This window comes from Drosophila busckii, chromosome 3R (assembly GCF_011750605.1).
Source record: "Drosophila busckii strain San Diego stock center, stock number 13000-0081.31 chromosome 3R, ASM1175060v1, whole genome shotgun sequence".
NCBI lineage: Eukaryota > Metazoa > Arthropoda > Insecta > Diptera > Drosophilidae > Drosophila > Drosophila busckii.
In genome coordinates, this window is record NC_046607.1 from 7232905 (window position 1) to 7258725 (window position 25821).

The 25821-nt window shown below is 40.2% G+C and overlaps 1 protein-coding gene across 1 annotated transcript; it reads right to left on the reverse strand.

The window, feature by feature from the left end:
* Positions 1–1833: 1833 nt before the first annotated feature.
* LOC108603075 (acetylcholinesterase) lies at positions 1834–25057 on the reverse strand. Its single transcript, XM_033293887.1, has 10 exons — positions 24515–25057; positions 13548–14515; positions 10977–11115; positions 10375–10920; positions 10107–10314; positions 6206–6348; positions 5704–5853; positions 2392–2555; positions 2124–2287; positions 1834–1847 (listed from the first exon to the last, which is right to left on the reverse strand). The coding sequence occupies exons 2-10, from the start codon at positions 13838–13840 to the stop codon at positions 1834–1836; spliced, it is 1821 nt and encodes a 606-aa protein (XP_033149778.1). The 5' UTR covers positions 13841–14515; positions 24515–25057.
* Positions 25058–25821: the final 764 nt, after the last annotated feature.

Genomic DNA, 25821 nt, shown 5'->3' on the forward strand with positions numbered 1-25821 from the left:
TAGAGTGAAACAAGTTGAAAAACACGATTTTTCAGTTAATTGTATACAGAAATATTTGTTATGTTATTATCTATGTTGTGTAGAAATTTCATCATCCTATCTTTAATACAGAGAGAATTCTTTAAGAAGTTCTTTGGCTCTTCTTCTGTCTGTTAAGCAAAAAGACTGCTGCAGTCTTTTCTATACAGCGCCTATCGTTTCATCTAGCTACATTGGCTAATATATATAAAGCTAGCTATCTTTTTTATTAACTTAATTTATCTAATTTCCGTCAACAATTGCTGTCAACACTGCTCGCAATGTAACGTCTCGTATAGCAACAGAGCTTAGTGTTGGCTCTAAAGCGAACATTCACGCGTGCGCGTGAATTATGAGTTGACAATGCATTGCCCCTCTCTCTTTCACTCTCTCTTCTTTAGCTTTATTTTGCCGATTATATGCATATATATGTAGTATTGGGACAAGCTGATTGCGGTTGCGGTGCCAGCTAGTCTGGTGCGCCGCTCCTGCGGACGAGGCGAGGCGGGTGTTATTAGTACCAGTTCTTGTTTTAATGGATTAGCGCAAAGAGCGCTGACGATTCGATTCGATTCGATTCGGGTGAAATTTGTTTAAATGGCGATTATGCCAATTGAGGCGCGTGTTGGCAACCGCCTTTGTTATTAAGCATCAAACCGCTACAAATCAAAATGCAAATTAATTAAACGCAGAACCGGTAAGCTTCAGTTTTTAATTTTAGATACAGCTACAGCAACAGCAACAGCAACAGCGACAGCGACAGCGACAGCGACAGCTTTTACCCCGAACCAGAGGCCAGGGTTACAGCCCGTTTATGGTGGATAGTGGATCCACCAATTGTTATTGGCTGCCCGTAGTAACTGAGTACAAAATTTGCATACCCGCTGGTCAGCTTTTATGTAAAATCTAACAAGCTACAACAAATAGAAGCAGCCAACAGCCAATAGCAAAAAAAAAAAAAATGAAAAGAAGAGCGCTAAAATTCGAAATGAAACAAATACAACAATAAAGCAAATTAGCATAATATAAGTTTTTATTAATTTGTGAAACACTAATTCTCTCGCGAATCAAAGCCGAAGCCAAAACCAAAACCAAAACCACAAAGCCAGAGCTGAAATCACCGGACTAGACCAGACATTGTGGCGCGACCAAGTTGCTGCCTAACTCGAACACTCGAACGCGTATCCAACTTGTTTCTGAATGCGACTCATCTTTCACCTGACACCATAAACTTGTCCACGCATTTTAATGAAGCAAGCAAGCGCTGCTGCTTACAAAGAGCAGCCAATGATGACGCCCACCATCTGTATCTGTATCTTAGCCGTAGCTGTAGCTGTATCTGTTGCTATAGCTGTAAGTCTTATGCGACCTGCTTGCGGATTTATCATTGTCAGGGCCATGCATATGCATGCGTTCGTCGTATTGCGAATATTTAAATTTCTTTTACGGTCCCCACTCTCCACACACTGTCGGACGTTCGTTCTGTCTGTCTGTCGCTCTGTCCGCGATATCAGCATCGGTTAGTCAACGCTCTGCGCTGTCCGCTGTCCGATGTCCGTTGTCCGCTCGATACCGAAACTCATTTCACTGATTGATGAACACATTTTAAAAGCCTGACATGGCTATAAATAAAAATGTGAACGTTGGCAACGCAATAAATGCAATAAATTAAATGCCAAAACTATTAAATCTTTCACCAGAATTTACATGAAGCTGACTCATTGGCTGCTCTGCATTTGAATTCAGAATAAGTTAAACCAACTTCAGCGCAGAGATATCACTTAAGTTAACGCTAGATGCAAGTGCTTTGTCATTCTACTCATAGATCTCTAAGTTGAGTGCAGAAATATGTCGAAAGCGTTTTAATAACCACACGGAAATTCCAAAGTCAAGTGTCCACCACTCTATTTGACAATTTTATCAACAACAAGGCAAGTTTGATCAGCAGTTGCTTCTTTCTATTGCAGAGGTGTGGCCAAGTATGTTAATTGAAATATAAATTCATATACAACAGTAAGCAGTAAGCGATTTAAGTGGCCGACGAGACAAAGAGGCACGCGTACAACTTAAAAATAGAATCGAAGCTTAGAGAGCTTCTCACTCACCTGCCCAACTTCTGACTTTCGGCAAGTAGTCGTTCCAGAAGGAGCAGCGTGCTGCGAGCGGACCACGTGCCAGCTTCTCAATCTTGTCGTCCGTGCTGAAAATGTAGTACACTGGATCCTCCTTGCTGAAATTTGGCCACTCTTCGCCATCTTGTGCGGGATTGCTGCAGTTGGTGTAATGGAATTGGTAAAAGCTCAGTTTATGGTTGCGACATGCGCTAAGTTTATGGCTAAAGCTTTTGCCATAAAGCTTCAGCTTCAGACTTACCCAGTCTTGGCAAACTCAATGACTGAGTTGAGCATACGCTTGCCCAGCTCACGCTCCACAGGTCGATATTGCAGAGATGTGTTCAGCGGCTGGCCAAAGAAATACTCAATCTCGTCGCCATGCAACACGCCCATCCACTCGCCCCACAACGAAGTGCTTGTGCGCTAAAATATATGAAGAAAAAAAAACAGAAATTCAGACTCGACTCGCCTCGATTCGCTTCGCGATATTCTCGTAAACTTGCCCAGCAAATTATGCAGATAAACATGCAACCTTTTTATTTATTTATTCGCGTAAATATTGTCGCAACATGTAGCACCGAAAAAAAAAAAACACACACACAGAACGCCATATAAATAAGAAATGCTCTGTGGCGAGCGAGCCCCGCACCGAAAGCTTTAATAACTTGCCACACATTACGCATACGCATAGGTCTGCTCGAGCTCGAGCTGCTGCGCTAACTTCATTGCCATATTGTGTGGCATTGTGTGTTGGAGCTTCATTAGCACCAAAAACCGCAACATGCTGGCCAACTAAAACTACTAGCCAAACCAGCATAATAATGTTTGCTTAAATTTTGCATTGTTTTGCACCACTGTAAACTCTAAAGAGCTGCTGACCACTTGGGCAATTTAGCAGTTGAAAGAACCTGTTATGCCAGTACAGTCAATTGGACAAGGCACTTAATGAATATCCTCAGTGGCCAGCAGCCAGGATATGCCAGGATATGCCGGGTCATAGTGTCGTTGTCGTTGTCGTTGTCGTTGTTGCCTGCTCACTTATAGTTTGTCGTACGCCTTACGCGCACATAATGAAGAATTGTGTGCGGCATGAGAAAAAGTAAAATAAAGTTTTGCTGATTTAAGAGCAAAATTGCAGAAGCAGCTAAAGGACAGAGACAGGGACTGGACCTGGGCTGTAATGAGTAATGCTATTGCTCTTGCCTTTGCCTGCGACAGGCACTGGAGACTGAGACTGAAGTGGAGTATTAAACTTATTTAAGTGCCAGGCACGTTGCTGCTTTGCTGCTGCAATAGTCAGCATAAGGTATCATCAAGCCCGTTGAGCCCGTTGAGCCCGTTGCCACTGGCAGCCATGGAAATAGACAGTAATCAGGGCGATGGCGAGGGCGAGAGGGGGAGAACTGAGTGTTGGGCCAAAGGTCGTCATGGCCACCGCCTGGGCAGCTACTTAGGTGTTGGTTGCTCGCAAATGAGTTACGACTTTTGTTGCAGCCAACTTGAAAGCTGTAATTAAAACTAATTTCATTTTCTCTGCCAGCAGCAAGCAGCACTTGGCCTATGCAGATCATGCAGTCAGGTCTGTCAGCCAATCCGCAGCTAATGACGTCGCGCGCACGCAACACGCGGCGTATGCGTTTTATTGATTTGATTGCCAAACAAAAGCAAACACAATGTCTCAATACTAACAATGCTGTCACTCGCTCTCGCTCATTGGTAATTACTGATTAGCAGTGAAAATCAATAGAACACACACACACACACAACAGCGCGTATACGCAATATTGAGTGCCCGGCTATTTCTTAGTCATTAGGCCAACCAAATCCAACTCCAACTCCAACTCCTGCGCCATTCCACGCCACTCCGAATCCTAAACGAACTGCAGCAGCCGCAGTCCTTTAAGCAAATAACTAAATAACCCAGTTAAATTATGCCCCACACGTGCAGGTCGTGCGGGCCGTGACCTCGTAAATTGAAGTTTCATTAGGCGAGCCCCCGGACAACAGCCGCAGCCACAGCCCCTAGCACCGAGCACCGCCCAGCTCAGCCGCCGCACAGCCGTTAACACAAACGCCGAGCCGTCAAGCCAAGTTGAACACTTTCGCACGGTTCGTGGCCCCGTAACAAACGCCTGGACCCGAGCCCCAAGCACACACAGTGCGTGTACTTTAATTGCCGTTGTCCTTGTGCGCGTGTGTGTGTGCGTGAGCTCTTGGTGTCTTGTGCGTTTGTGTGTATTGAGCGAAACTTTCTGTTACCATAATTATTGAAGCCAAGGTTAGCTGCCCAGGCTAGGCCCAATGGTTAGCGCTGCTAAGACAGTCGACGATTTCCAGGCTACGTGTCACACTGTCAAGTGTAATCAAGTTAATTGTTTAACTAGACTGTCGCCACACACACACACACAGACACAGAGCACACAGCAACATATAGTGTTCGATTTTTGATGGCTATATTTCCCACATAGACGCTGCCAGACAAGCACTTAAAGCTCTAAGTATATGTTAGTATAATCTTAATCTGAGCAGCTGACTTAAGAGCAGCATAAGCATGTTTGATGAATAGATAGCGAGCATCTAATAATTTCGAACTAGGCAGATAGTTAGAATTATCTGGTGATTCAAAAGATTATTCCATATCTTATTGCTTGCTTATGTAAATATCTATGATAAGTTTAATTAGTATTAATGTCGAACTTGGCAAGCAATAAAAACAGTAAAATATAATAAATGAGCCATCGATTTCCCTTGCTGCGCTTATTCTATTAACTTTTCCTAGTCTATTTAATGCAGAGCAGTTCTGCTTGAATAAGATTAGAATATCTAGCAGACAATGCATCCAAACATGCTCAGCTATTGCCCTTGCCTTTATCTTTTCTAACTCATCTAATTCTACAATTTATTAGACATCTAATGATCCAGTTATAAGCTATAGCTATTCCTTTCACCACTTACACTTAAAACCTTTATCAAACCCACTTAAGCTTAAAGTTTATTAGGGCTAATCAGCCAATCGACCTCTAGTTGCTCTTGACTCTGGTCGCGAACACCAAAGCTATAATCTAAATAACAAATAAGCTGCCAACCCCACACGCAATCTCTATGCTGTTATATATATCTGCAGATCGTGGTTAAGCCAAACCGTTAACTAATTAATAATGCATACTGTCATGTTGACATTTGACACTGTTGCTGTCGCTGTTGCTGTTGCTGTTGCCGGTTGCAGTTGCAGTTGCGGGTAACCACTTAGGCTCAGTACGCCATTAGCCTTGTGTGCAATTTTAATGACAAACAAATTGCAGGTTGCGGTGCATTTACTTTCATTTTCTCTGCTCTTCTTTGCATTCGTTTTGTGTGTGCGTGTGTGTGTATTTTCTTTTTTGCCCCATTTGGCCGCAATTCGTTTGGCTAACTGACGCTTTGACGCGACGCGACGCGACGCGAACGCGACAAAGCTTGTAAAATATTTAATGATTTTATAGCTGCTGTTGGTTCTATCAAATAGTCCATCAAACTAGCTCAGCCCCAGCTCGAGCCCAGCCCACCCATTGGGGGTGTGTGTATTACTCACGTGTGTAAAGTAATAGTAATGCACGGAGGCGCCTCGCTCGGCCAGCGCCTGTGCGTACTCGTTGGTGGGGCAGGTGAAGAAGTGATCGCCCACAGCGCGTCCAATTTGCTGCTGATTCTGATAGCCCGGGTTGCCCTCCCAGCTGGTGTACTGTGTGGAAATGAATATGCAAATAAATCGATAAGTAATTGAACGCCAGGCCAGGTATTAATTAAGATAAACTACTCGTATAACTGTGGCTAACTAGCAGCATATCAAATGTTAGCCTTGACTTTCGCTGCAAGCATCAAAAGTAACGAAAATTGATGCACAGCAGCGCTTTAAGTAACTTTAAACTCTCGCTTACGCCACAGACCAGACAAGACAACACAACAGTTGCCAGTGGCAAGTGGCGTGTGGCATGCGGCATGTGGCGTAAGTACGCGCGTGCGGTTGCATGCTGCAGTTAACAGTTAAACGACGTCATTGGGCAACTGATGCTGACATGTTACTGGCAACTCACCTGGAAGATTATGGCTTCGCGCTCCGCTTGCGTTGCCTTTCCAAATATATTATTCATAATCTCCAGATACTTGTCACGCGGCAGCGCAGTGGCATCGTCCTTATCAAAGTAATCTATAAAGTCGTACAGCAAGAAGTAGGTGCCTGCAATGGAATAGAGAATACGTAAGCAATTAGCACACGGCTAGGATAACGGATCGTGCCAAGGACACGCAAGAAAAACAACAAACATTAAACAATAGCTAACATGGCAAATAGGAAAACAAGTCAGCTAAAGGGTAAAGTGTAGTGTAAGCAACAACAGCAACAACAACAATAACAATGTCAACGAAGGCAAGAACAAAGCGTCTCGTTGCCTTTTATTAACTTAATTTTTATGGCACTTGTTGTTGTTGTAGTTGCTGTTGTTGTTCTAGTTGCCTTTGTCTCTGGCACACTTCAAATACGGAACACACTAACGAGCCATAATTGCTGCCATGAGCGTGCCTGTCTCTCTATGTATGTGTGTGTGTGTGTGCGCACTCGACACATAGTACGTGTGCGTGTGCGTGTGCTTGTGCTTGTGCTTGTGCTTGTATGTGTGTGTAGAATTTGCCTTTTGCCTAAAGTCAATTTGTTTATGTTTGATTTAATGCTGTTAAAGCCACAGAAATTATGCGAAAACATGCGCCACGTTTAGAGCTTGTACTCGAGCATTTTAAAATCGAAAAGTGGCGAGCTGTCATTAATAAAAAATGACGAAAAATTAACAAGTTAAATAATAAGTAAGCAGACTAAGACTACGTGGCGTATGCGCAATGTTGTTGCATATGCATCGCATCTTTGGCATGCAAACAAAATATAGAATCCAATTCTTTTGCACTCTTTCTTGTGAGTCTCTCTCGCATTATAATGTATTGTGTTGTGTTTCAAATGCTAGAGATGACCTTGAACTCATACTAACGCATACATGGGCATGCATACAAACAGAGAATAACGGTTCGTCGCCAGAGCTCTGTGGTTGCTGCTGGGCACGCACACACCTTGACTTAGAGGCAGGAACAACAGCAGCAGCAGCAACAGCAGAGCGGGCCTAGTAGTCTGCAGTAAAAATGAAAAGCAGCAACAACAACAGCAGCAGCAGCAAGCCCGCAGTAAGCCAGAGCAGAAGCTTGAGAGCGAGACAGAGAGTGTGAGTGAGTGAGCGGCGAGAGCAAGGAAGGCAACAAATAAGCAAAGCAAGGTGAGAGCAGCAGCAGCTGCAAGCAATGAAGGAAAGTGAGCAGAAAAGCGCACGTGTCCGCAGCACTAACATTCACTCTATATATGTTTGTTTGTTTGTGTGTGTGTGCCTGTGTGTGTATTTATGTCTTTGCTTGCTGGCTGCCTGGAAATGACGAGGCAGCAATGGCAATGGCAAGAAAAATGAAAGCGAAGCAAGCCCAAAAAGAAAAAGCACAAAAAAGCGCACGAGAATCTGTTATACGCAAACAAAAACCAACAAATACATCTTAAACTCACATGCCTCACACACACACACACACACACAAACACACGCACACATTCACAGAGAGAAACAACAGTTGGCGCAAAAGAGAAAGCGAAACGAGCGGAAATTTTTTAAGTGGCGCAGCATGGCACGAAATGCGCGAATATAATGCACACACACACACACAAAGCCGCGTTACCGTAAGCACACACACACTCTGCCATTGGCAATAAATGTTGGGAAACGCAGCAGCCGCCGCCGTCGCCGCTGCCGCCATTGCATGCACTGATAAGTAAACAAATCACGCGTTTCACGCGCATCAGCGATTCTGATAATTGAATATTTGTTTGAGCATCACAATTCACGCACACACACAAACAGTTGGCATATCATCATGTCAACAGCTAAGCAGATTTCGGCATAAAATAGCCTTTTTTTAATTAATTTGTTTGCTGCAATCACTGCAAGCGCTTAACGAGTCAATTAGCTAATTAATTGAGTGACAATATGATGTCAAGCTAGTTAATAGACACCCACGAAGTGTCTGAATGTGTCAAAAGTAGCGCACAATAGTTTATGTGTTACCTAAAATTTGTATAAAGAAAGAGATAGAAGAACTGCAAATTGTTCGCAGTTCTCGATGTTGCTATGTTTTTAAAACGATGTCTGAGAATATAGAATATATCAATAGGCAATGCCAGAATCTCGCAGGCTACACACATTTTATTTTAATTTACAACCAGAAGCATTTGGTAATTTAAATCATATCATCACAGCCATTAGCTTTATAAAACTTACGAATTCAGCAAATATAAATTGTTTTAAAAACCTATGCAGCTCATTGGTATTCAATCTGCTCTGCAATCTATTCTAGTATAAGCATTGTAAAAAATTTAAATATTTTCTTCAGTTATTCACAAATAGCTGACGATCCATTAATTAAAAAAAACTTTGAAACATTCTTTTACTTCATGTTAGCTTAAATGCTTTAACAATTGCAGAACAATTTGTACCAGCTTATCTGTACTTATCTATTTAAATAAGAGTTTTATTTACTATCACTGTTCCCTGCATAAGCCAGTCCAAGATATCTATGCGGATTGCAATAAACTTTATATTCTTCAACACAGAATCAATCTTCAACTTTAACCCTTCAAAGTTGTGTTCTATCATAATTAATTATAAATAACTAACACTATCTCACACCTTATAAGGGTTTTCGGCCTGTCCTAATTATTGCAGCTTCACTTTCAAAACTTTTATCTTTGAAATGAAAGCAACTCTAAAGTCTATAAAGATATGTGCAGTACTTCTGATATACATTTTTCTTCTACAGCCGACTATCCTTAAACGGCATACAAAAATTTATTCTATTTATTTATTTATCTGGTTTTTTAATAGTTTAGTTTTAATATATTCTTATTTATAGATATGATTCTAATTTGTCACAACATAACAAAACTTTGCGCTGAACCTCAATCTATTTGTAGTCCTATGCATAGTTAGTTTCTCGCTCTGCCTTTGAACTGGCTTAGGGACTATTTTAATCAACTGACAACTGAGTGACACTTAAATTATTTATGTTGCATCTAAGCAAGGCATAAACATGCAGCAACTGGACTGAAGTGTAGCTAGAGCCGGGCACGTATTGCTGGTCAGCATTTAGAGCTTGCGTAATTTGTGGCAAGTTGTAGTGTTGGCCATTACTTAAAGTGCATGGGATGTTGCAACAAAGCCAAGGCAATAAACCATTAAAATAAGCACTCGAGTCTCGAGAAATACGAACTGCATTATACCCAGTCAAATTTTGCCAAGCTCCTAAGCCGCAGCAGCAGCAGCAGCCACGCCCACTCGTGAGAGCTCACATAAAACGCCAACAATGAAATGCATTTTATGTGGCAGCAAAAAATAGGATAACTGAGAACAGAATCACACAGAAAAGCAAAAAACACAAAAATAGTTTGCAGCAAAAAGTAATAAAATCACAAATGGATGCGGCAACAAATGCAGCAAGAGAGGGGACGGGACTATATGTTGGCCACAATATTTGGCACACTACTGACGTCAGCTACAGCAGCAGCAGCAACAATGGCGCATGCTGTTCGCAGAAACGAGAACTGAGAACGCTCAACACTAAAAGCTGAGAGGACAGCTGGAGGCTGTGAGTAGTACTAATCTGACTATTGTTAGACATAAGAGGGCAAAAGCAAACTCTTTTGGGCCACTGGACAGCGGCTCGAGTCAAGTTTGATAAAGTTGAATGCACAAGAGTCGTCTACGAAATGTGAACATAACTCAAAAGTTAACCTAACCAGTCCGCAGAGCTGTGCTCAGCTCGAAGCGCACAAAAGTGTGCTACAAAAAATATTTAATTTAAAAATAACAAAAATAAATGCACAACTGCATAAGTTTGATAATAAATTGCAACGCTCACCCTCATCTCTGACATTTCCTATAAGTATATCGTACTCCTTCAAGTCGGCCGACTTCATCATAGTCATGGGATCATCGGGCAAGAAGGCGCCGTCAATGGTTGGCGCTGAGGGGAAACTGAGTATGCCCGAATAGGAATTCCATTGCTGCACCGATATGGTCTTGGCGTCCACAGCGCGCATGCAGCTCATCACATGCGCCGGATTGGTCTGAGTTCAAAATCAAACTTTTAATTAAAAGCGTTTCCCCCTGGGGCGTCGTTTGCTTACCTTCAGCATGGATGCATTGCAGTTGCAGTCATTGATGAGCGACTTGCCAATCTCCACCGCCTTGGCGGATGTCATGTGACTCCAGGGCGCGTTCATAGTGCCGGATTGCATCATGCCGCGCTTCACCACGCCCTTTGTCACCGGCGACATCAACTGTGCATTGACAGAGCTCGAGCCGGCTGACTCGCCGAACAGCGTCATCCATTCGGGATTGCCGCCAAAGGCGTGCGCATTGTCCTTGATCCAGCGTATGGCCAGTGCCTGATCCCACAATCCCACATTGCCGGGCGCCTCCTCAGCGAAATCCGGCGGCATTTCCGGCGACAAGTGCAAAAAGCCAAAGGCACCCACGCGATACTGAAACGAGGCAACAATCACATTGCCCACTGCGGACATTATGTCCGCGTTGTAAATATCCAGCGTGGCCGAGCCGGTCATGAAGCCGCCGCCATACACCCAAATCAACACGGGCAGCCCATTGGTTGTGTTCTGCGGATTGCCGTTGTGTATCAGATGCTCGGTGTCGCTCTGTTTGTTGCCCGCGTGCTGCAGGCAAATCAATTGTATTTAAGTTTTCTCAACTCGACTAAGGTTAAGCCTACCTCGCCGCCATTGGTGCCACGCCCATGGCGTAGACGCGCCTTTGCCGGTGCCCATATGTTTATATACAGGCAGTCCTCAGATACATTTGTGTTGGGATTCCAAATCTCCTCGCCTGAAAAGCCAGGAAAGTATTCATAGCTGTGTGGAGAAAATAGAGCAAGAAGCAAAATTAAATAAAGTACACAGCGGTTATATGAAAATGTTAAACTTACAAGCAACCAGGATAAGAACACTTTAATACTTTAATTAATGCAACAAGGCTCAGATAAAAGTCGATTCTACACAGAAGAAATTCTACCCTCACTCTAAGTGATTTCTTTTATGAATTTTATTGCCAACTTACTTAAAATTAACATAGAATTGTTGTTAGAGAATTAACCATTGAAAATTATGTAATAAAAACAAGCAAAATAAAAGAAACTTCCATTAAATTTTGAAATAAACGAATAAAATCTAAAAAAAAACAAACAAATCTCAAACAATAATCCAACTCAATTAGTTACAAATGCTATAAGTCATAAAATAATTATTAAATTATTACAAATAAAAAACAATATAGCCCATTCAATACTACAATACAATTAAATAAATAAGCAATGCATTAAAATAAGACCAGAATAATATCAATAAATCATTAGATAGCAGTATGAAGTAAATAAAATGATCCTATTTGCCCTCCAATCATCTTATTATGTTAAAAGTAAGTAAGTTGAGAAAAAAATCATAAAATCATAAACAAATAAAATGTAACAATGTAAATTAAATAAAAGTATATTTGTAAATATTACTCTGTACTTATACATTTTGAAATTTAAATAGACTAAATGCTAAATAAAATAAAAATACAACGAACATAGTTAGTCGGCTTATTCTATAAAAATTTATATAAAAAAATCGCTTGTTTACACGGACATTTTTGCATTTATGGGATAAAAACAATTAAATGATTTTTTATAGTTGCAATATCTGAACTCAAATTGCTTAAATGCAATTAAAAATAAATATTTTTTTTTTTGTTGTTTATAAGCATTATTTGTATATAAATGGCAGTCGATAGGTGGATATGACCAATACATATGTACTGTATATCGTATATTAGGGCTATGCAAATCAAATAACACCACTTCCCTCCCCTTCGCTCCTCATACTTCACAACAATACACTGTAACTGTGCTCGCTTCAGTGGCGTTCTGTGTCGTGCCAATTACGAAAAAGTTGCCAGCTGTGTTATTTATTTTTATTTGCTCTCAACTGATTTGCCTGTTTTTACTTTCACTGTGCCATTTTAGCTAGAACAACACATACTCACACATGTACAAATAAACACACACACACACACATATACATACAAACACATATAGATGGGCATACAATAGAGGCCAAGCACCTACTACTACGACTATTTACCATGCCTAGCTCAACTACAAATTCGCCATAGTTCGTTTGCCCTATAAATGTTGAATTTATCGAATCGATACACACACACACAAACGCATACGTATATGTGTGCATGGGTGTGTATATTATAATATACATATATACATTAAGAGGAGTGTGAATGTTTTTGGATTCGTGCCAATTGAAATTAACTTTGCCACTTCGCATAGAAGTAATTTATAACTAAACGGAAATGTCAATTCTTCTCTGTCTCTGTTTTTGACTTTGCCGCTATCATCATCTCTATCTCTCTATATGTATTTGTCTAATTTCCTTTTGCCTAACTTGCCGCTAATGTCTTTGTTTTCGAGCTAAGCTAGCTTAAGCATTTTCGTTTTAGTTTCAAACGATTTTTGCCAAAATTTAAAGCAAAGCTTTGAGTTGTGAAAATTACTTTTTCAAATAGATTTTTTCTTTTCAATAAATGCATAAATATTAATTAGCGCGTGGTGGTAAACTAGTATACTATATACTTTATATTTTATTCATAAATCCTAATTTTTGACAGCAAAAAATATTTAAAAATCAATTAAACGAATGAAAACCTTACAGCACAACAACATTTTAATATAAATTAAATTATTAATATTATAAGAATAAACTCAAGTATTTAAAGTGAGCTTTAAATAAATCTAATCAAATGGAAATCTAAATCTAAGCTGACAATATAGATAACTAAAAATTTTAACTACACACAAAGCCATTCAAAGCTCGCAATTAATTTAACTTTTATCAACATAATGCACAGGAAAATAAATAGTCTAATTTTTAAAAATTAATTGCATGCAGTTTATGCATAGATTATGGAATTATGTTTTGCAAAAAATCATAATTTGCTTATATGGAAAATATTAAAGAAAAATTAATAAAGTTATGTCGCTCTTTGATTAAAATTAAAAATGCTGCATAGCAGCGATTTGCTGCAGCTTGCGCTAATTTCCTTTTCCAGTTGACCGGCTTTTTTGCATTTTCGGTAATGACGTCACTAGCAACAGTTAGGTCAAAAGCGATTGCAAAAGCAGCGGAGTCTCTTGAATTCTAGGTCAACTGCACATAACGGCATTTATAACGGCCCACCCCCACCCCTTGACACGCTTGAAAGAAAGAAAGAAAGAAGAAGCAGAAAAACTTACCGCTCTTGCACGCAGGTCGCCGACAGTCGGGTGGCATCCAAAACGCCGTGCCAGGAGTCCGCCGGAACCGGCTTGCGAAAGCGCAAATCCTCGACGGGCGGCTTTGCGTATGGTATGCCCGTATATACGTGGACTTCGCGACCCTGCACCGTCACCGAGCGACCGCGCACCGGCCCGGATGTCGTCTGCACCACGAGTCGATCGATGACGCCGCTAACGCAGCAGAGCTGCTGCGACAGCACGACGACGAAGAGCGCGGCGGCCAGCAGGCGAAGGCTAAGCCGAGCCTGCATGTTGTTGGGATGCCAAGGGGATGCCGAAGTAGACGGAGGGCGGAGGACGGATGTGTCCTACTTTAGCGGCGCTGTGACGTCACTGGCTGCTTGCTGCTTGCTGCTTGCCACTGGCCGCTGGCTGCCTCTGTGGCAGCAGCTGTGGATTTTGTTGGACTTAACTTTGGCTTTGGTTTTCGGCTTTGGCTTTGGCTTTAATGCTGCTGGCAGCAGCAGGAGCAGCGGGTACAAGGACTCTGTGCGCTTATTGCGTTGCCTCTGGGTACTCAGCCAGCGGGCCCCAGCACAAAGAATGCTTTGTGGCACGTTGCACGTTGCACGATGCACGCTGCAGTTGGAGCTGTAGCTGTAGCTTTTCTTATAGTTGCTGCTGCTGCTGCTGTTTTCGCTTGGGCTTATTATCCGCTTGTTGTGTTTGTTGCTGCCACTTGATGCTGCCACATGCTTTCAACACGCTACGCTGCTCTATCTTTCTATCGGTCTCTCTCTCTCGCTCTCTTTCTCTATCTCTGTTTGCCTGGCTGTCTGTCTGTTTTTGTTTCGCTGAGCTTACTTAGACTGTGGGTTGGGCTTTTGTTGCTCGACTTTTGCTTTCCGCTTGTCCCTGGCGCAGCTGTTGCACTTTTGCTTGCCTCCTCCTGCGTCTGTCCACCGCTTGCCACGCTATTGTTTGAGCTGCAAATAGAAAAGGCATTAAGTTATTTGTCTTAGTTTTCCTGTGAGCATCCGCAACAGTAATTGTGCATGTGACTGTGGCTGTGGTAGTGTCTTCCCCCCATACCACATACCCCGTTGTGGCATGCCACCAAGCTTAGCTTTATTTAACTGGCAATGTGTGCAGCTGCTGCTGCTGCTGCTGCTGCTACAACAAGTGCATGTTAACTTGACTTGGGTGCTTGTCGTTTGCCCCCATTTGTATGCTACAATATTTGTATTTATCTGCATGTGCATGCGTATGCATGCATGTGTGTGTTTAGTTGCTTGTGTGTGCATGTTTACCACTCGAGCTGAGATGGAATTGCGAATAGCAAAAAGAAAACTCTGCTACAGTCTACGCCGTTCCAACAAACAAACTTTCAAAAAAAGCTTTCAAAGCCCCAACACACACACAACAACACATAGACACACATACATGCATCTATTGCTGGCACTTTGCAGCACAGCTAGTGCACTTTATATATCAGTTTTCACTTTATATACAGTTTTCTTTATTACTCACAACATCGTTATTAATATTTTCATTATTTTGCTGCTGCTTTAGACTTTTTCCCAGATTTATATTATCACTCAACTTACAGCCAAAGCATAAGCATATTAGCTTCAGTTAAGCTGCTGCCGCTACTGTCTGCGGCTTGGCTTTGTACCTTAGACTTGCTTGCCAGTGTAGACGACTGGCTTGTCCTTGAGCGCCGCTGGCTTTCTATTCAAACTGCAGCACACGACTCGAGGCTTGATTGCATGCTGGCCGACCATTAGCCAGCATACGTCTAATACCCAACTGCACCTTGCCCCATGCCCCATGCCCCATGCCATATGGCTCCGTGCTCCCTTTCTTATTGCCGACGCTGCACTAATTTAAATGTTCTTTTGCGGCACTATTAAAATGTCATTAAGATGCCGCCGCCGCCAACCAAATGAGTGCATCTGGTTTTCTAATTCCTTCCGCGATATGCATTAGTTAAAAGTAGATTCGCATTTCAGCAGCAAAAATCTTTAGAATATTACATGCGAACAACGTTATATTTAACATATAACAATCAGAAAGCTACAAAATACTAGTTATAGCTTGTTCTCAAAAGTTTAAAGTCAACTCAGACAGGAACTTTTTTATTTCTTTCTAGACTCGTAATTGGCAAAACTGCTTAGAAACGATTTGAAGCTAGAATATATCTTCAGAGTCTGTATTTGAATTTAATTAAAAAACAGCACTCATTTTAAACTAGAATAAAGGGAATGAATTCAATTTAAATTAGAATTCAGTGCATAAATTAAGTTTGAATTCAATCAGTTGAAGGCGTTCAAAATAGAATTTCAAGATAATACAGGATTTAACTCAACAACCAATTTCGTTATGAATGCAATTTGAGCATAATTCTAATTTCGTTATGAATGCAATTTGAGCATAATTCTATTTCAGATTGCTAATTAGTGGATTTAAAAAGTGCGATGATGATGATGCATTAAATTCATTTGCTAATATTTCTTATCTAGTTCCTATCGTACATTTATTTAGTTAGATAAATAAATTTACTCTAGGCTACATTTGTAATTTTTTTTATCGTCAGCTGCTCTTAATCAACTTATACTAAATAAAGTTTTCCCCAGAGCAAGACAAGACACAAGTTGAGGTCTCTGCCTTGTTTGTTATTGCGTTTGCGGTCTGTAGACGGCTCCTGGCTCGAAGTTTAAACAGGGGAACGACTGCTGCGCCCAGATAAGAGCCAAAGTCTAAGTGAATAAGCGCGTAGTCTTAATTTCTTGCGGTTGCAGCAGTTTTTCTGCCTCGTTTGCTGTTTCTCCGCTCGAGCTTTGCAGTACAAACTTTTCTGCATAAAACTTGGCAAAAGCAGAGCAAACAAGAATATAAAATAAAAATTGTTAGCAGTGTTGGCAGCGTGCTGAAATTAAGTTTCATTTATTTTATTTCTTTTCCGCTTTTGTGGCAGCAGCTTATGCAGCACATATTTAAAATTTAATTTATAGCACCAAGAAGCGCAAAAGCTACGCAGTTTTTCTAAGACTATTTTTTTCTAAATTTAATTGAAATAACTGCAAGCAAACAAGCTGAAGTCGACAAGTCGAGAATATGGAGTTGAATTTAAAGTTTCTAAAACAAACTTTGTAAAGTCTTTTGGCTCAGCTACTACGACTGTCAACTGCTTCATAATATAAGAGTCAGTAGTTAAAATAAAAAGGATAAACAGCAGAGTGAAAGCAATAAACAAGCTTAAGCCGCACAAATTTTAATGACATTCAAATTAAATTATAATTTTCAAAGTTGGCAACAGCAACATGACGTTGGGGGGGGTAGCAGGCGGTGGCCGCTGGGCTACACAAAAGTGAAAAACAGTCCATAACGATACGACGATGATGACAAGGACGCTGGCACATACACAAACACACACACACACACAGGTGAGAAATGGGGCTGGTTACTTTGCTTGGGATGGATTAATATACAACAGTATAAAGGTCAACTGTAGTATAAGGGCTGGGCTCTCTCTTTTGCTTTATATTGACTCCATTCCACCTGTCCGCCCATTTGATTGTTTGTTTTGTTCGCGTTCGCTTTCAGAATTTTGAATTGCGAATTTGCAGGCAGCGGCAGAGGTAAGAGATATCCGTATACACGCCGAACAAGCCTAAAACGAACTGAGAAAGTCAAAGGGTAACGAGGCAATGCCAAACAAAAGAAGTGGGTTACTACCAAAAAAAAAAAAAAAAAAGGAGAAAACAAAAAAATCGCCAGGCAGCGAAAGTTTCAAAGTGACGGTAACCTGAGGCAGTCAGTCAACGAGGACTGCGGGGAATGGATGGATGGGATGGGTTGGAATGGTTACTCTGTTTGTGTTTTCGTTTTGCGGCTGTTGTTTTCGCAGCTGGTGGAAGTCCATAGTTTAATTGATGAGTTGAAGAGGGTTAGAGTAGATGGCTGGGTGGTTGGGCTGATGGCTGTGGGAGTTGGAGTAGCAGTTAATTGATACACAACGCAGCCAACAGAGACAGCTTAAGATTGCTGAAATCAAATGTTGCCAACAGATAATTATTATCAAGTCAAAGAAATCCAAGGAAACGCTGCTGCCCAAACTCAAGTTAATGAACCACATTTGAAAGTGAAAAAGTCTGCTCCGTCTGTATGTTGCATAATTTATTATATTTATTTTGGGCAGAGCTTTAACAACATTTTAAACATGAAGCCAGAAATTGTTTTCTTTTCAATCTCAATCTCATTGTGCGAAATTTCATACAACTTGTCAGCAAGTTAAAGGTTATGCAGTTGACCTTTCGTTCTTTTTGGGGCAAATGCCTGGCGCCAAGCAAACAAAAACTATAAAGTAAAGAACACTAAAACGCGGGCGTGTCTCAAATCGAAATTTGGGCACACAATACAAAAAAATGTTTTCTACGGTATTAAGTGACAGCCAAACAAATTGCCAATTGCCATTTCGAGCAAAACGCAAACAAGTCAGAGCTAAAGAATATTTGTCTGATCTTATAGTTGACAAACTGTTGTGCCAATTTAAAATAATAACAAAATATTATAGTTTAGCAGCTAATTAATTTTGACATGCAGTCAGTGCTGCCAGCATTTTTCAATGAAAATAAGGTAGATCAAAACAACAACTCGATCTGTAACATGTGAACTCTAACTGAATAATTCTTCTTAAGAAAGAATACAGCAAATACTATTTATCATTAAACAGAGGGACAAGAAAGGCTTCAGCTTAAATAATTAATTAATTAGTTTTGGTAATCTAATATATTTGGAATTTAATCTGAATCGTATTTTTCATTTTCGGTGCTTGAAATGGAATTTAATTTAAAATAAAAAAGTAGAATAATTATTTATGGCTATAATAATCATTGCATTGAAACTTTCCAGATCTAGCTAGAAACACTGTTTGCACTTGATCATATCAACGCTTATCTTAATTCTAAACACTTAAGAGCTCTTCAGAGATTGCCACATGCTTTATAATTGGAAATTGAGTCAGATCAAAGCTATTTATACTTGAGCTTCTGACACTTATTGGAGGTCAGAGGCTGAATGCTGGCGCTGCATGCAGCCGCAGCCGCTGGCGCCGCACTTTATATTGCCACACACTGCGTGTGATTACGGCGGATGCGGTCACGGCAAAAGGAGAAAGGGGGCAGGCTCATTAAGCGAGCGCCGCGTGGCCACGTCCGGTGACGACGACGACGCCGACGACTTTTGCAAGCTTTTTGACGTTGCGGCGCCGCTAGTTAACACACGGAGACGCTTAATTTGGGGCGAGCTATTCAACGTTTTGTGCAGTGCTTGCTCGGCTCCGGCCTGACCTTGATGATATCACCGCCGTACGCCAGCCTCGCAAGACATGTGCGAATTTGAAACGCTTTACGTTTTACTGGCTGGAGCACCCACGTGCCTACTTTTCCGTGTTGCTTGCTCTCTGATTGTGAATATGCATGTGTGTGTGTGTGTTTGTTTGTTTTCGCTTTGGGTCTCAAGTTACCCACGGTGTGTGTCGTGGCTGCACTTAAAGCCGTCCTCGCAAAAATCAATAATCAAATAAATGCGGCCAAGTCAAGTGCCAACAGCAGCAGCAACCATCAGCAGCAGCATGCGGCACATCTGACCGCTTTCTACACTCACATCCCAGACACAGATACGTTACAAAATATTTAATATATATAATACGATCTGACCCAACAATTGTTTTAGAGAGATAAGTACATTAACTGATCAGAAATTATTTAAGAAACTTCTTTTTATTTCTAAAAGCGAAATCAAATTAAAGAATTTGGAGATTGTAAAAAAGAGCTATGAGTTTAAAAAAATTAGACCCGACTTCTTTTGAAAAACTCCAGTTCCAACAAAATATATTAATATTGCCAATTATTTTTTAAATAAAATTATAATTCTTAGCTTTTAATTGAAATAAAAAATCATTATAAAAGAATTGTCTTTCATTTCAATTGTGATCAGTTAAAACTCTTCTCTACTATACATTATAATGCTGCATACATACATATATAAAAATCACTTCAATTCTTTTTATATGTCCGGAACAGTTCTCGATCTTGTATTCATTATCTTTAAAAATGTAACTAATCATTTAAGTAACGAAATATGAGCAAAATCAAAATCTGATATGCAATGAAAGAATTATAAGCATTAAAATTGAAAAGGTAACGCTGATATTTAAAGTATTTAATGCAAAATCGAATGATAGCAAGTTTTTGAATTTGAATATACTTGGGGTATAAGCATTTACATAAATAAACAAGTGGACGCATTAAAGTTGGCCGCAAGCATCTTTTGTATACACTTTGACTAGATCACCGCAGCAAATACACACATGCACTCACAAACACATACACACAAAACACCCAAGCGTCAGCAGCGACGCCGCTGCCTGCGTCGGCAGCGACGTTTGATTGGTGTTTCAGCACGCTTCACCCGCTGTATTTATAGAAAATTGAAATGTAAATAATTCCTAAGTTATTTATCTGAATTTATTATCGTTCTAAAATTTTTTATTAATATTTTTAAATTGCGGTGTAATCCGTTTTATTGTAGGTGTAATCAGTTTTTTTTTCGGATTGCGTGGCCCCCCTGAGAGGAATTAAAAAAAAATAAAATAAAAGCGTTTGGGTTTGGGTATAGGAGAAACTACATACAAAATTTGGTTGCTCTAGCTCTTATAGTTGCCGCGAAACAGTTGATCAAACATGCAGACCGACGGACAAACGGTTTGTCTTGCTGATCAAGAATATATATACTTTGTTGGGTCTGCCACGCCTCCTTCTCCCTGTTACATATATTTGCATAATGTCAAATTATATAAAAAAACGAAAAGTAAAATTCGTATTTAATCTTGAAACAATCTATTTAAATTACAAAAAATTATATATCGTCTGACTTGATTGTGAGCATTTTATTTCAGTGCACACAGCACAGCACATGAAACACTTCAGTCGAGTCGAGACTTAATGGCATTTTCTGCTTGGTTTGGCTGCATTAGTATGACTGCAGGCAAAAGTCAAGTCGGGCTTAATAAATATTGCGCTGCATTCGCGCCATTAAACCAGTTAAGTGCGAAAGAAAAGTCTGTGGTGCGCTGAGCTCCCTTGGTGGATTATTAAGTGTCGCCATTGGGCGTTTTATTCATTCCGTATAGCATAAAATGTCAAATGTGAGCCGAGGCGCTGATGTTGGCTTTCATACAAAATGACGCAAGATATGAAAGGCATTCAGGCTCTGGCAGCCAAAAGGGCACATAATGCCAAAAAGCATGACCCAACACACACACACACACACACACACACATGTGACGTCACAGCACGGACAATGGCCCTGGGGTAATTACTTTGCTTTTGTATGCAGCTGTTTGCAGTAGGCATATTACGCATACGTCACATGTGCTGCCGCCAAATCAATATAATGTGCAATCAGCTGGCAGGCGGATAGTGGAGTCCAGCTCGCATGCATTTTATCAACATCATTACGCATCAATTGCTGCCGTACATAATTTTGCTGCACACACCAACTGCTGCGGCCATAATTAAGTTCACAAGTGCGTAAGAGTTTTAATTGGGGCTGCTTATTGGCATAATCAGTGTGTTAAGGGAGCGCCCAGTACGCAGTTGAAACTCATGCTGCGTCTCGCAAACGTCGCGCGTGGGCGTTTTAAATGCCATTTTAATTGGCAACTAATTGCGCTAGTTGTTGATTTGCCGCAATAATTTGCAATTATGCAACTATTATTTCTATTTTTTATTTGTATTTGCAGCTTGGCAATTAGCACAAATTTGTTTAATTGCACAACATAAACGCGCATTGAATTAAATGTGCAAATGTTTTACTGCAATCTGCAGCATTAAAGCTTTAAGCAAAAGCCGTGCACAAAGTGCTCAAAAGCCTGCATAGCGTATACGCAGCGTATTCCCAAAAGTCGAGAGTAGAGCTTCAGGTTTGCTGTTCTTTTATTTTACCCTCGACTACGACCAGGCCCCAAACTTATTCCCAGCACACCAGCACGAACTGAGCGATACACACACACACACAGTCACTCATGTATGTATGCGTATAAGTGATTATCTGCATATTAAAGCAGCTCAGCACAGTGCTAAACCTTTGCATAGAAACGGACTGCAAATTGGTTTAAAGGCTTAGCGCTTAAGTAAGTCGCTTCAATTAAAGTGCAACTTGCATGGGCAAACGACCAGAGAGAGAACCCAATAAAAACTAATGATACTGCAATAGGCAACAAATCGATTTATTATCGCCTGGCATTCGCCGCAGGGAAAACAAGCTAAAACAGCCAATAAAAATAGCCAGTGCCTGAGACATAAAAACAACAAGCAAAAGCATAAAACTAATGCCACCCCCTTCCCCTGCCGGCCCAGCCCATCCCTTGGCCCAACCATCAGCAGCTCGTTCGTTGTCGCCAGTTGTCGTTTGGCTGTCGCTTAAGACAATGATGAGCCGCCGCCGCCGCACTGACCGACCAACCGACCGACCGACCAACCAGCCAGCCAACCATCCTACAATGCCTGCCGATAGCCCCCAAGGACATGCAATAAAATTGCGTTTTAATGCTGCGTCAACTGGCAGTGGTATCCACTATTTGTTTTTTGTATTTTCTGCGGCATATCACGGCGTCTTTACTCGCTCATCAAGTTGCCTTAAACTAACGTCGCAACTGGAAACTGCTGCGAGTATGTCTACGAAAATAATAAAACCAAAAAAAAAAAAAAACAACAACGACGACAAGCAAAATTTATTATTTGTGTGTTTTTTTTTTTTGTTCTTGTTGCCTGTTTGTTTGTCCTTCTCATTGTTTAATGACATTTAATTTGCATATTTTTTATGTCTTTTGTTTTTTTTTTTTCGCTTGGCGAATATGAATTTTATGTGCTGCGCGCTGAAGCTCACGACAAGCAAAAAAGGACAACGCTCTAAACAACAAAAGGATTCTTAGAGCCACAAAAAAAAATTATGCGCGTTGAGTTGAAAAAGCAAAAAATATATGGTGCCAAGCAAGCAAACAACAAAAAAATGTGCCAAGCAATTCTCAAGTGTTTAAGCTTGTCTTTTATTCACTTTTTGCTTTGAATTATTTTCCAAGTTATATTTAAAAGTCAGCGCTCCCACGCCAAGCGACAACTATTTGTAGCATTAATTCAATTTAATTTATAAATACAACTAAAGGTTATTTAGTGGAGTTATATGCTGAGTGAACAACAATGCAGACACAGCCACACAACTATATATATATGTCTGTCTGTCTGTCTGTTGAAGTCCATCAACTGGCAACTGCGACTCTGATTGTGCCTGCGGTTGCGGTTTGATTGTGATGGCGATTGCGATTGTATATGCAACAAATGGTTATTGTGCGAATGCGAATAAATGCAAATGAATGCAACATTGTGCGTACAATTGATGCTGCTGCTCCCTATTCTAAACGGAAGTTGACTGCAAATGAAATCCAGAAATGTAATTGTCAGCTTACATTTAATCAACTCGTCAATCAATTAAAACATTATAGAATATGCTACAATTACCAACAAAATAGCATTTGCAGCTAAATTTTAAAATGTGAATACAGCAACATAAATCTCAATCTAAAATGCAGTAAGCATATGAAACATGACATTTATTATAGAATATATAAAGCACTCAACTAAAATATACCCAGTATAAAAGAACTGCCTATATAGATGTATAGAAAAAGATTTAAATTCATTAGTATGTTAAGTATATTAATAAATAATTAAGAGCTAGATAACTCTCTCTTATTTCAACTTAGAAGTTATAAGCAAAAATCTTTAATGCATTAAAATTTGACACAGCCAACTTTTAGTATATAACTTGAAGAATACGGTTATGAAATATATAAGGGTATTTATGCAGACTGGTATACATATATTTCAACAAATTATTATGGCATAAATGAACCCCTGTATGTAGACAATCAGCTGACTATATAAAACTAGATTTACACACGCAATCGCATCAAGTCGCGGCAAACTAATCAGCGTACATATCTAATAAGCATGAATAGAATACAACAGAGCAGCACACAGATCACACACAACAGAGATGATGATGCTGCTACTGCTGCTGATGATTTTGTTGTTGATCATGCTTTTTTTTGTTGTTGTTGTTGTATTTAAGTGTGATAAATCGACAGTTGAATTAAGCGAAATGTGTGCGAGCATTTTCCCAGACCTGCAGTGGAAATGAAGTGCCACATAATACGCTATATACAAAAAATTACAAAGCATATGTTTGCCTGTGTGTGTGTGTGTGTGTGTGTGTGAGACTAACTAAGCACACATTGATAAAGTGAACTGAAAGCTGAAATCCAGCCAAAACTGTATGCTGAATAAAAATGTCTTTTCATCAGAATTTTTAATGTTCTGCCTCGCTCGCAGGCTTACACTTCCTTATGTACACACACACCAACACACGTATATAGTATGCATGTGTGTGTGTGTGTGTTTATGGGAATGAGTACAGGTGTGCGTGTGAGCCGACAAAACGTAAGTTTGCCTGCTAACAACAATAAAAAATTATAACGTAAAATAAATAAAAATTCGCTGTTGCTGCTGCTGCTGCTGCCGCTGCTGCTGCCAGCTCTGTCTCAAGTTTATCTCGCTCTTCAAGGAGCTCGATGACTCACCAATACCTGCACACAAGTCGTATGTATATGTATGTGTTATACACTTACAAATGTATAGTATACATAAACAAGCAAATTATGAATCTATAGGACACTTTGCGTCAGTTCATCATCATATAGTATATATAATATATGCTTTATGTGTACTTGTGTGCTGCCTCAAATTGATATAGACTTTACGGATCAGCAAGCTCATCAAAAATCATTAAATGCAAAATCGTTAAAGAAGAAAATCAGTTTATCATAACAATGCTATGTATGTCATAAATTTTCTTTTACTCACCTTGAGGACTTAATACAAACAGAGTTGTGCTGAATTTGTTTGTGCTCTCGCTTTCTTATAAACTACATGACACACTGTATTTCAAATACTTTAACCGTTTTTGCTGCAATAATTTTGAAATAGATTTTAATACTCGTTCACTTTATAAAGAAGAATCTGATTTAAATCATTCACACAAATCCGCAAGCAATTTGGCGCTCTTATGCACTGAATGTGCGTGTGTTTAAATGTTTGTATGCGTGTGTGTGTGTGTATCTCAATTAGTTAGTACACATGTTATTATTGTTTATAATTCTTTTATTTGCGCACTGAATTCTTGGCCGTCGACAAACACAGACCATTGAAAATATTATTATTGTTTTTATTACTGCACGACCGAGCTGCACTTCCTAACACGACGATGTCTCTAGCTAAACTAAATAAAAAACCATCGCAATGCGTACTTTAAACTGTCCTACAAATTATACGAGTTGCGACCTGCGCTCTTACTTTCGCTCGCTGGCTCTGTCTCTCTCTCTCTCTCTCTCTCTCTCTCGCTAGCTTTCTCACTCTCTCGCTCATACGCTGTAAACTAAATTTACTCGCGCGCGTCTTCTTCCAGCAAGAATCTCAGGTACCGACTATACTAGTGGCTCGGCTTAAGACTTGGAAAACAAAAGCTTAAGCTGCAAATAAAATTTTACATTTTGTTAAGCAAGTAAAAATATTTAATTTAATGTAAATTGATATTAGACACACTGTTCGTTGTCTGTTCATTGTTACCGTTAACGCTTATTAGTAGCACGAAAAGCGTTTCCATGGACTCTCCCGCTCTCGGTCGCTCAATTCTTTCTCTCTCTCCGTCTCTTGCGCCGACTGTTATACGCCTAAAAATTTACTTGGGCACTGCCGTTGCCATCGTTACGGCTTTCGTTAAGAAGCTTTTTTTCGCATGCTCTTTTATCTGTTTGTTGTTTGTTTTTGTTGCCAATTTTTGGCAGTCGCCTGTCCACTATATTTGCTCTCTCTCTCTCTTTCTCTTTCTTTCTTTCTCTCTGCCCCTTAAATGTTGCGGCTTTTGCGCTGCTCAAATACATATATGCATATATAAATATATATATATGTATTTGTATATATACATATGTATGCATGTATGGTATGTTTTCTGTTTCGTGCCTAACAAAATTTCATTATCTCTAGTGGTCGTTTGTTTATTTATTTGTCAAGCATTTTATGTTCTGCGACCAGTGCCGGGGGCAAGATATGTGGCAAGTGGTTAAAGAGCAGAACTGTGAGTCGAGCCGTCTAATAACGTATTGCTGCTGTTA

Excerpts from the sequence above, each read along its gene's own strand:
- LOC108603075 (XM_033293887.1), bottom strand. The coding sequence starts at position 13,840 with ATGCAGGCTCGGCTTAGCCTTCGCCTGCTGGCCGCCGCGCTCTTCGTC. Across the intron at positions 10,315-10,374 it reads GCAATGCATCCATGCTGAAG|ACCAATCCGGCGCATGTGAT; the intron begins GTAAGCAAACGA and ends TTTTGAACTCAG. Across the intron at positions 2,556-5,703 it reads ATTACTATTACTTTACACAC|CGCACAAGCACTTCGTTGTG; the intron begins GTGAGTAATACA and ends CATATATTTTAG.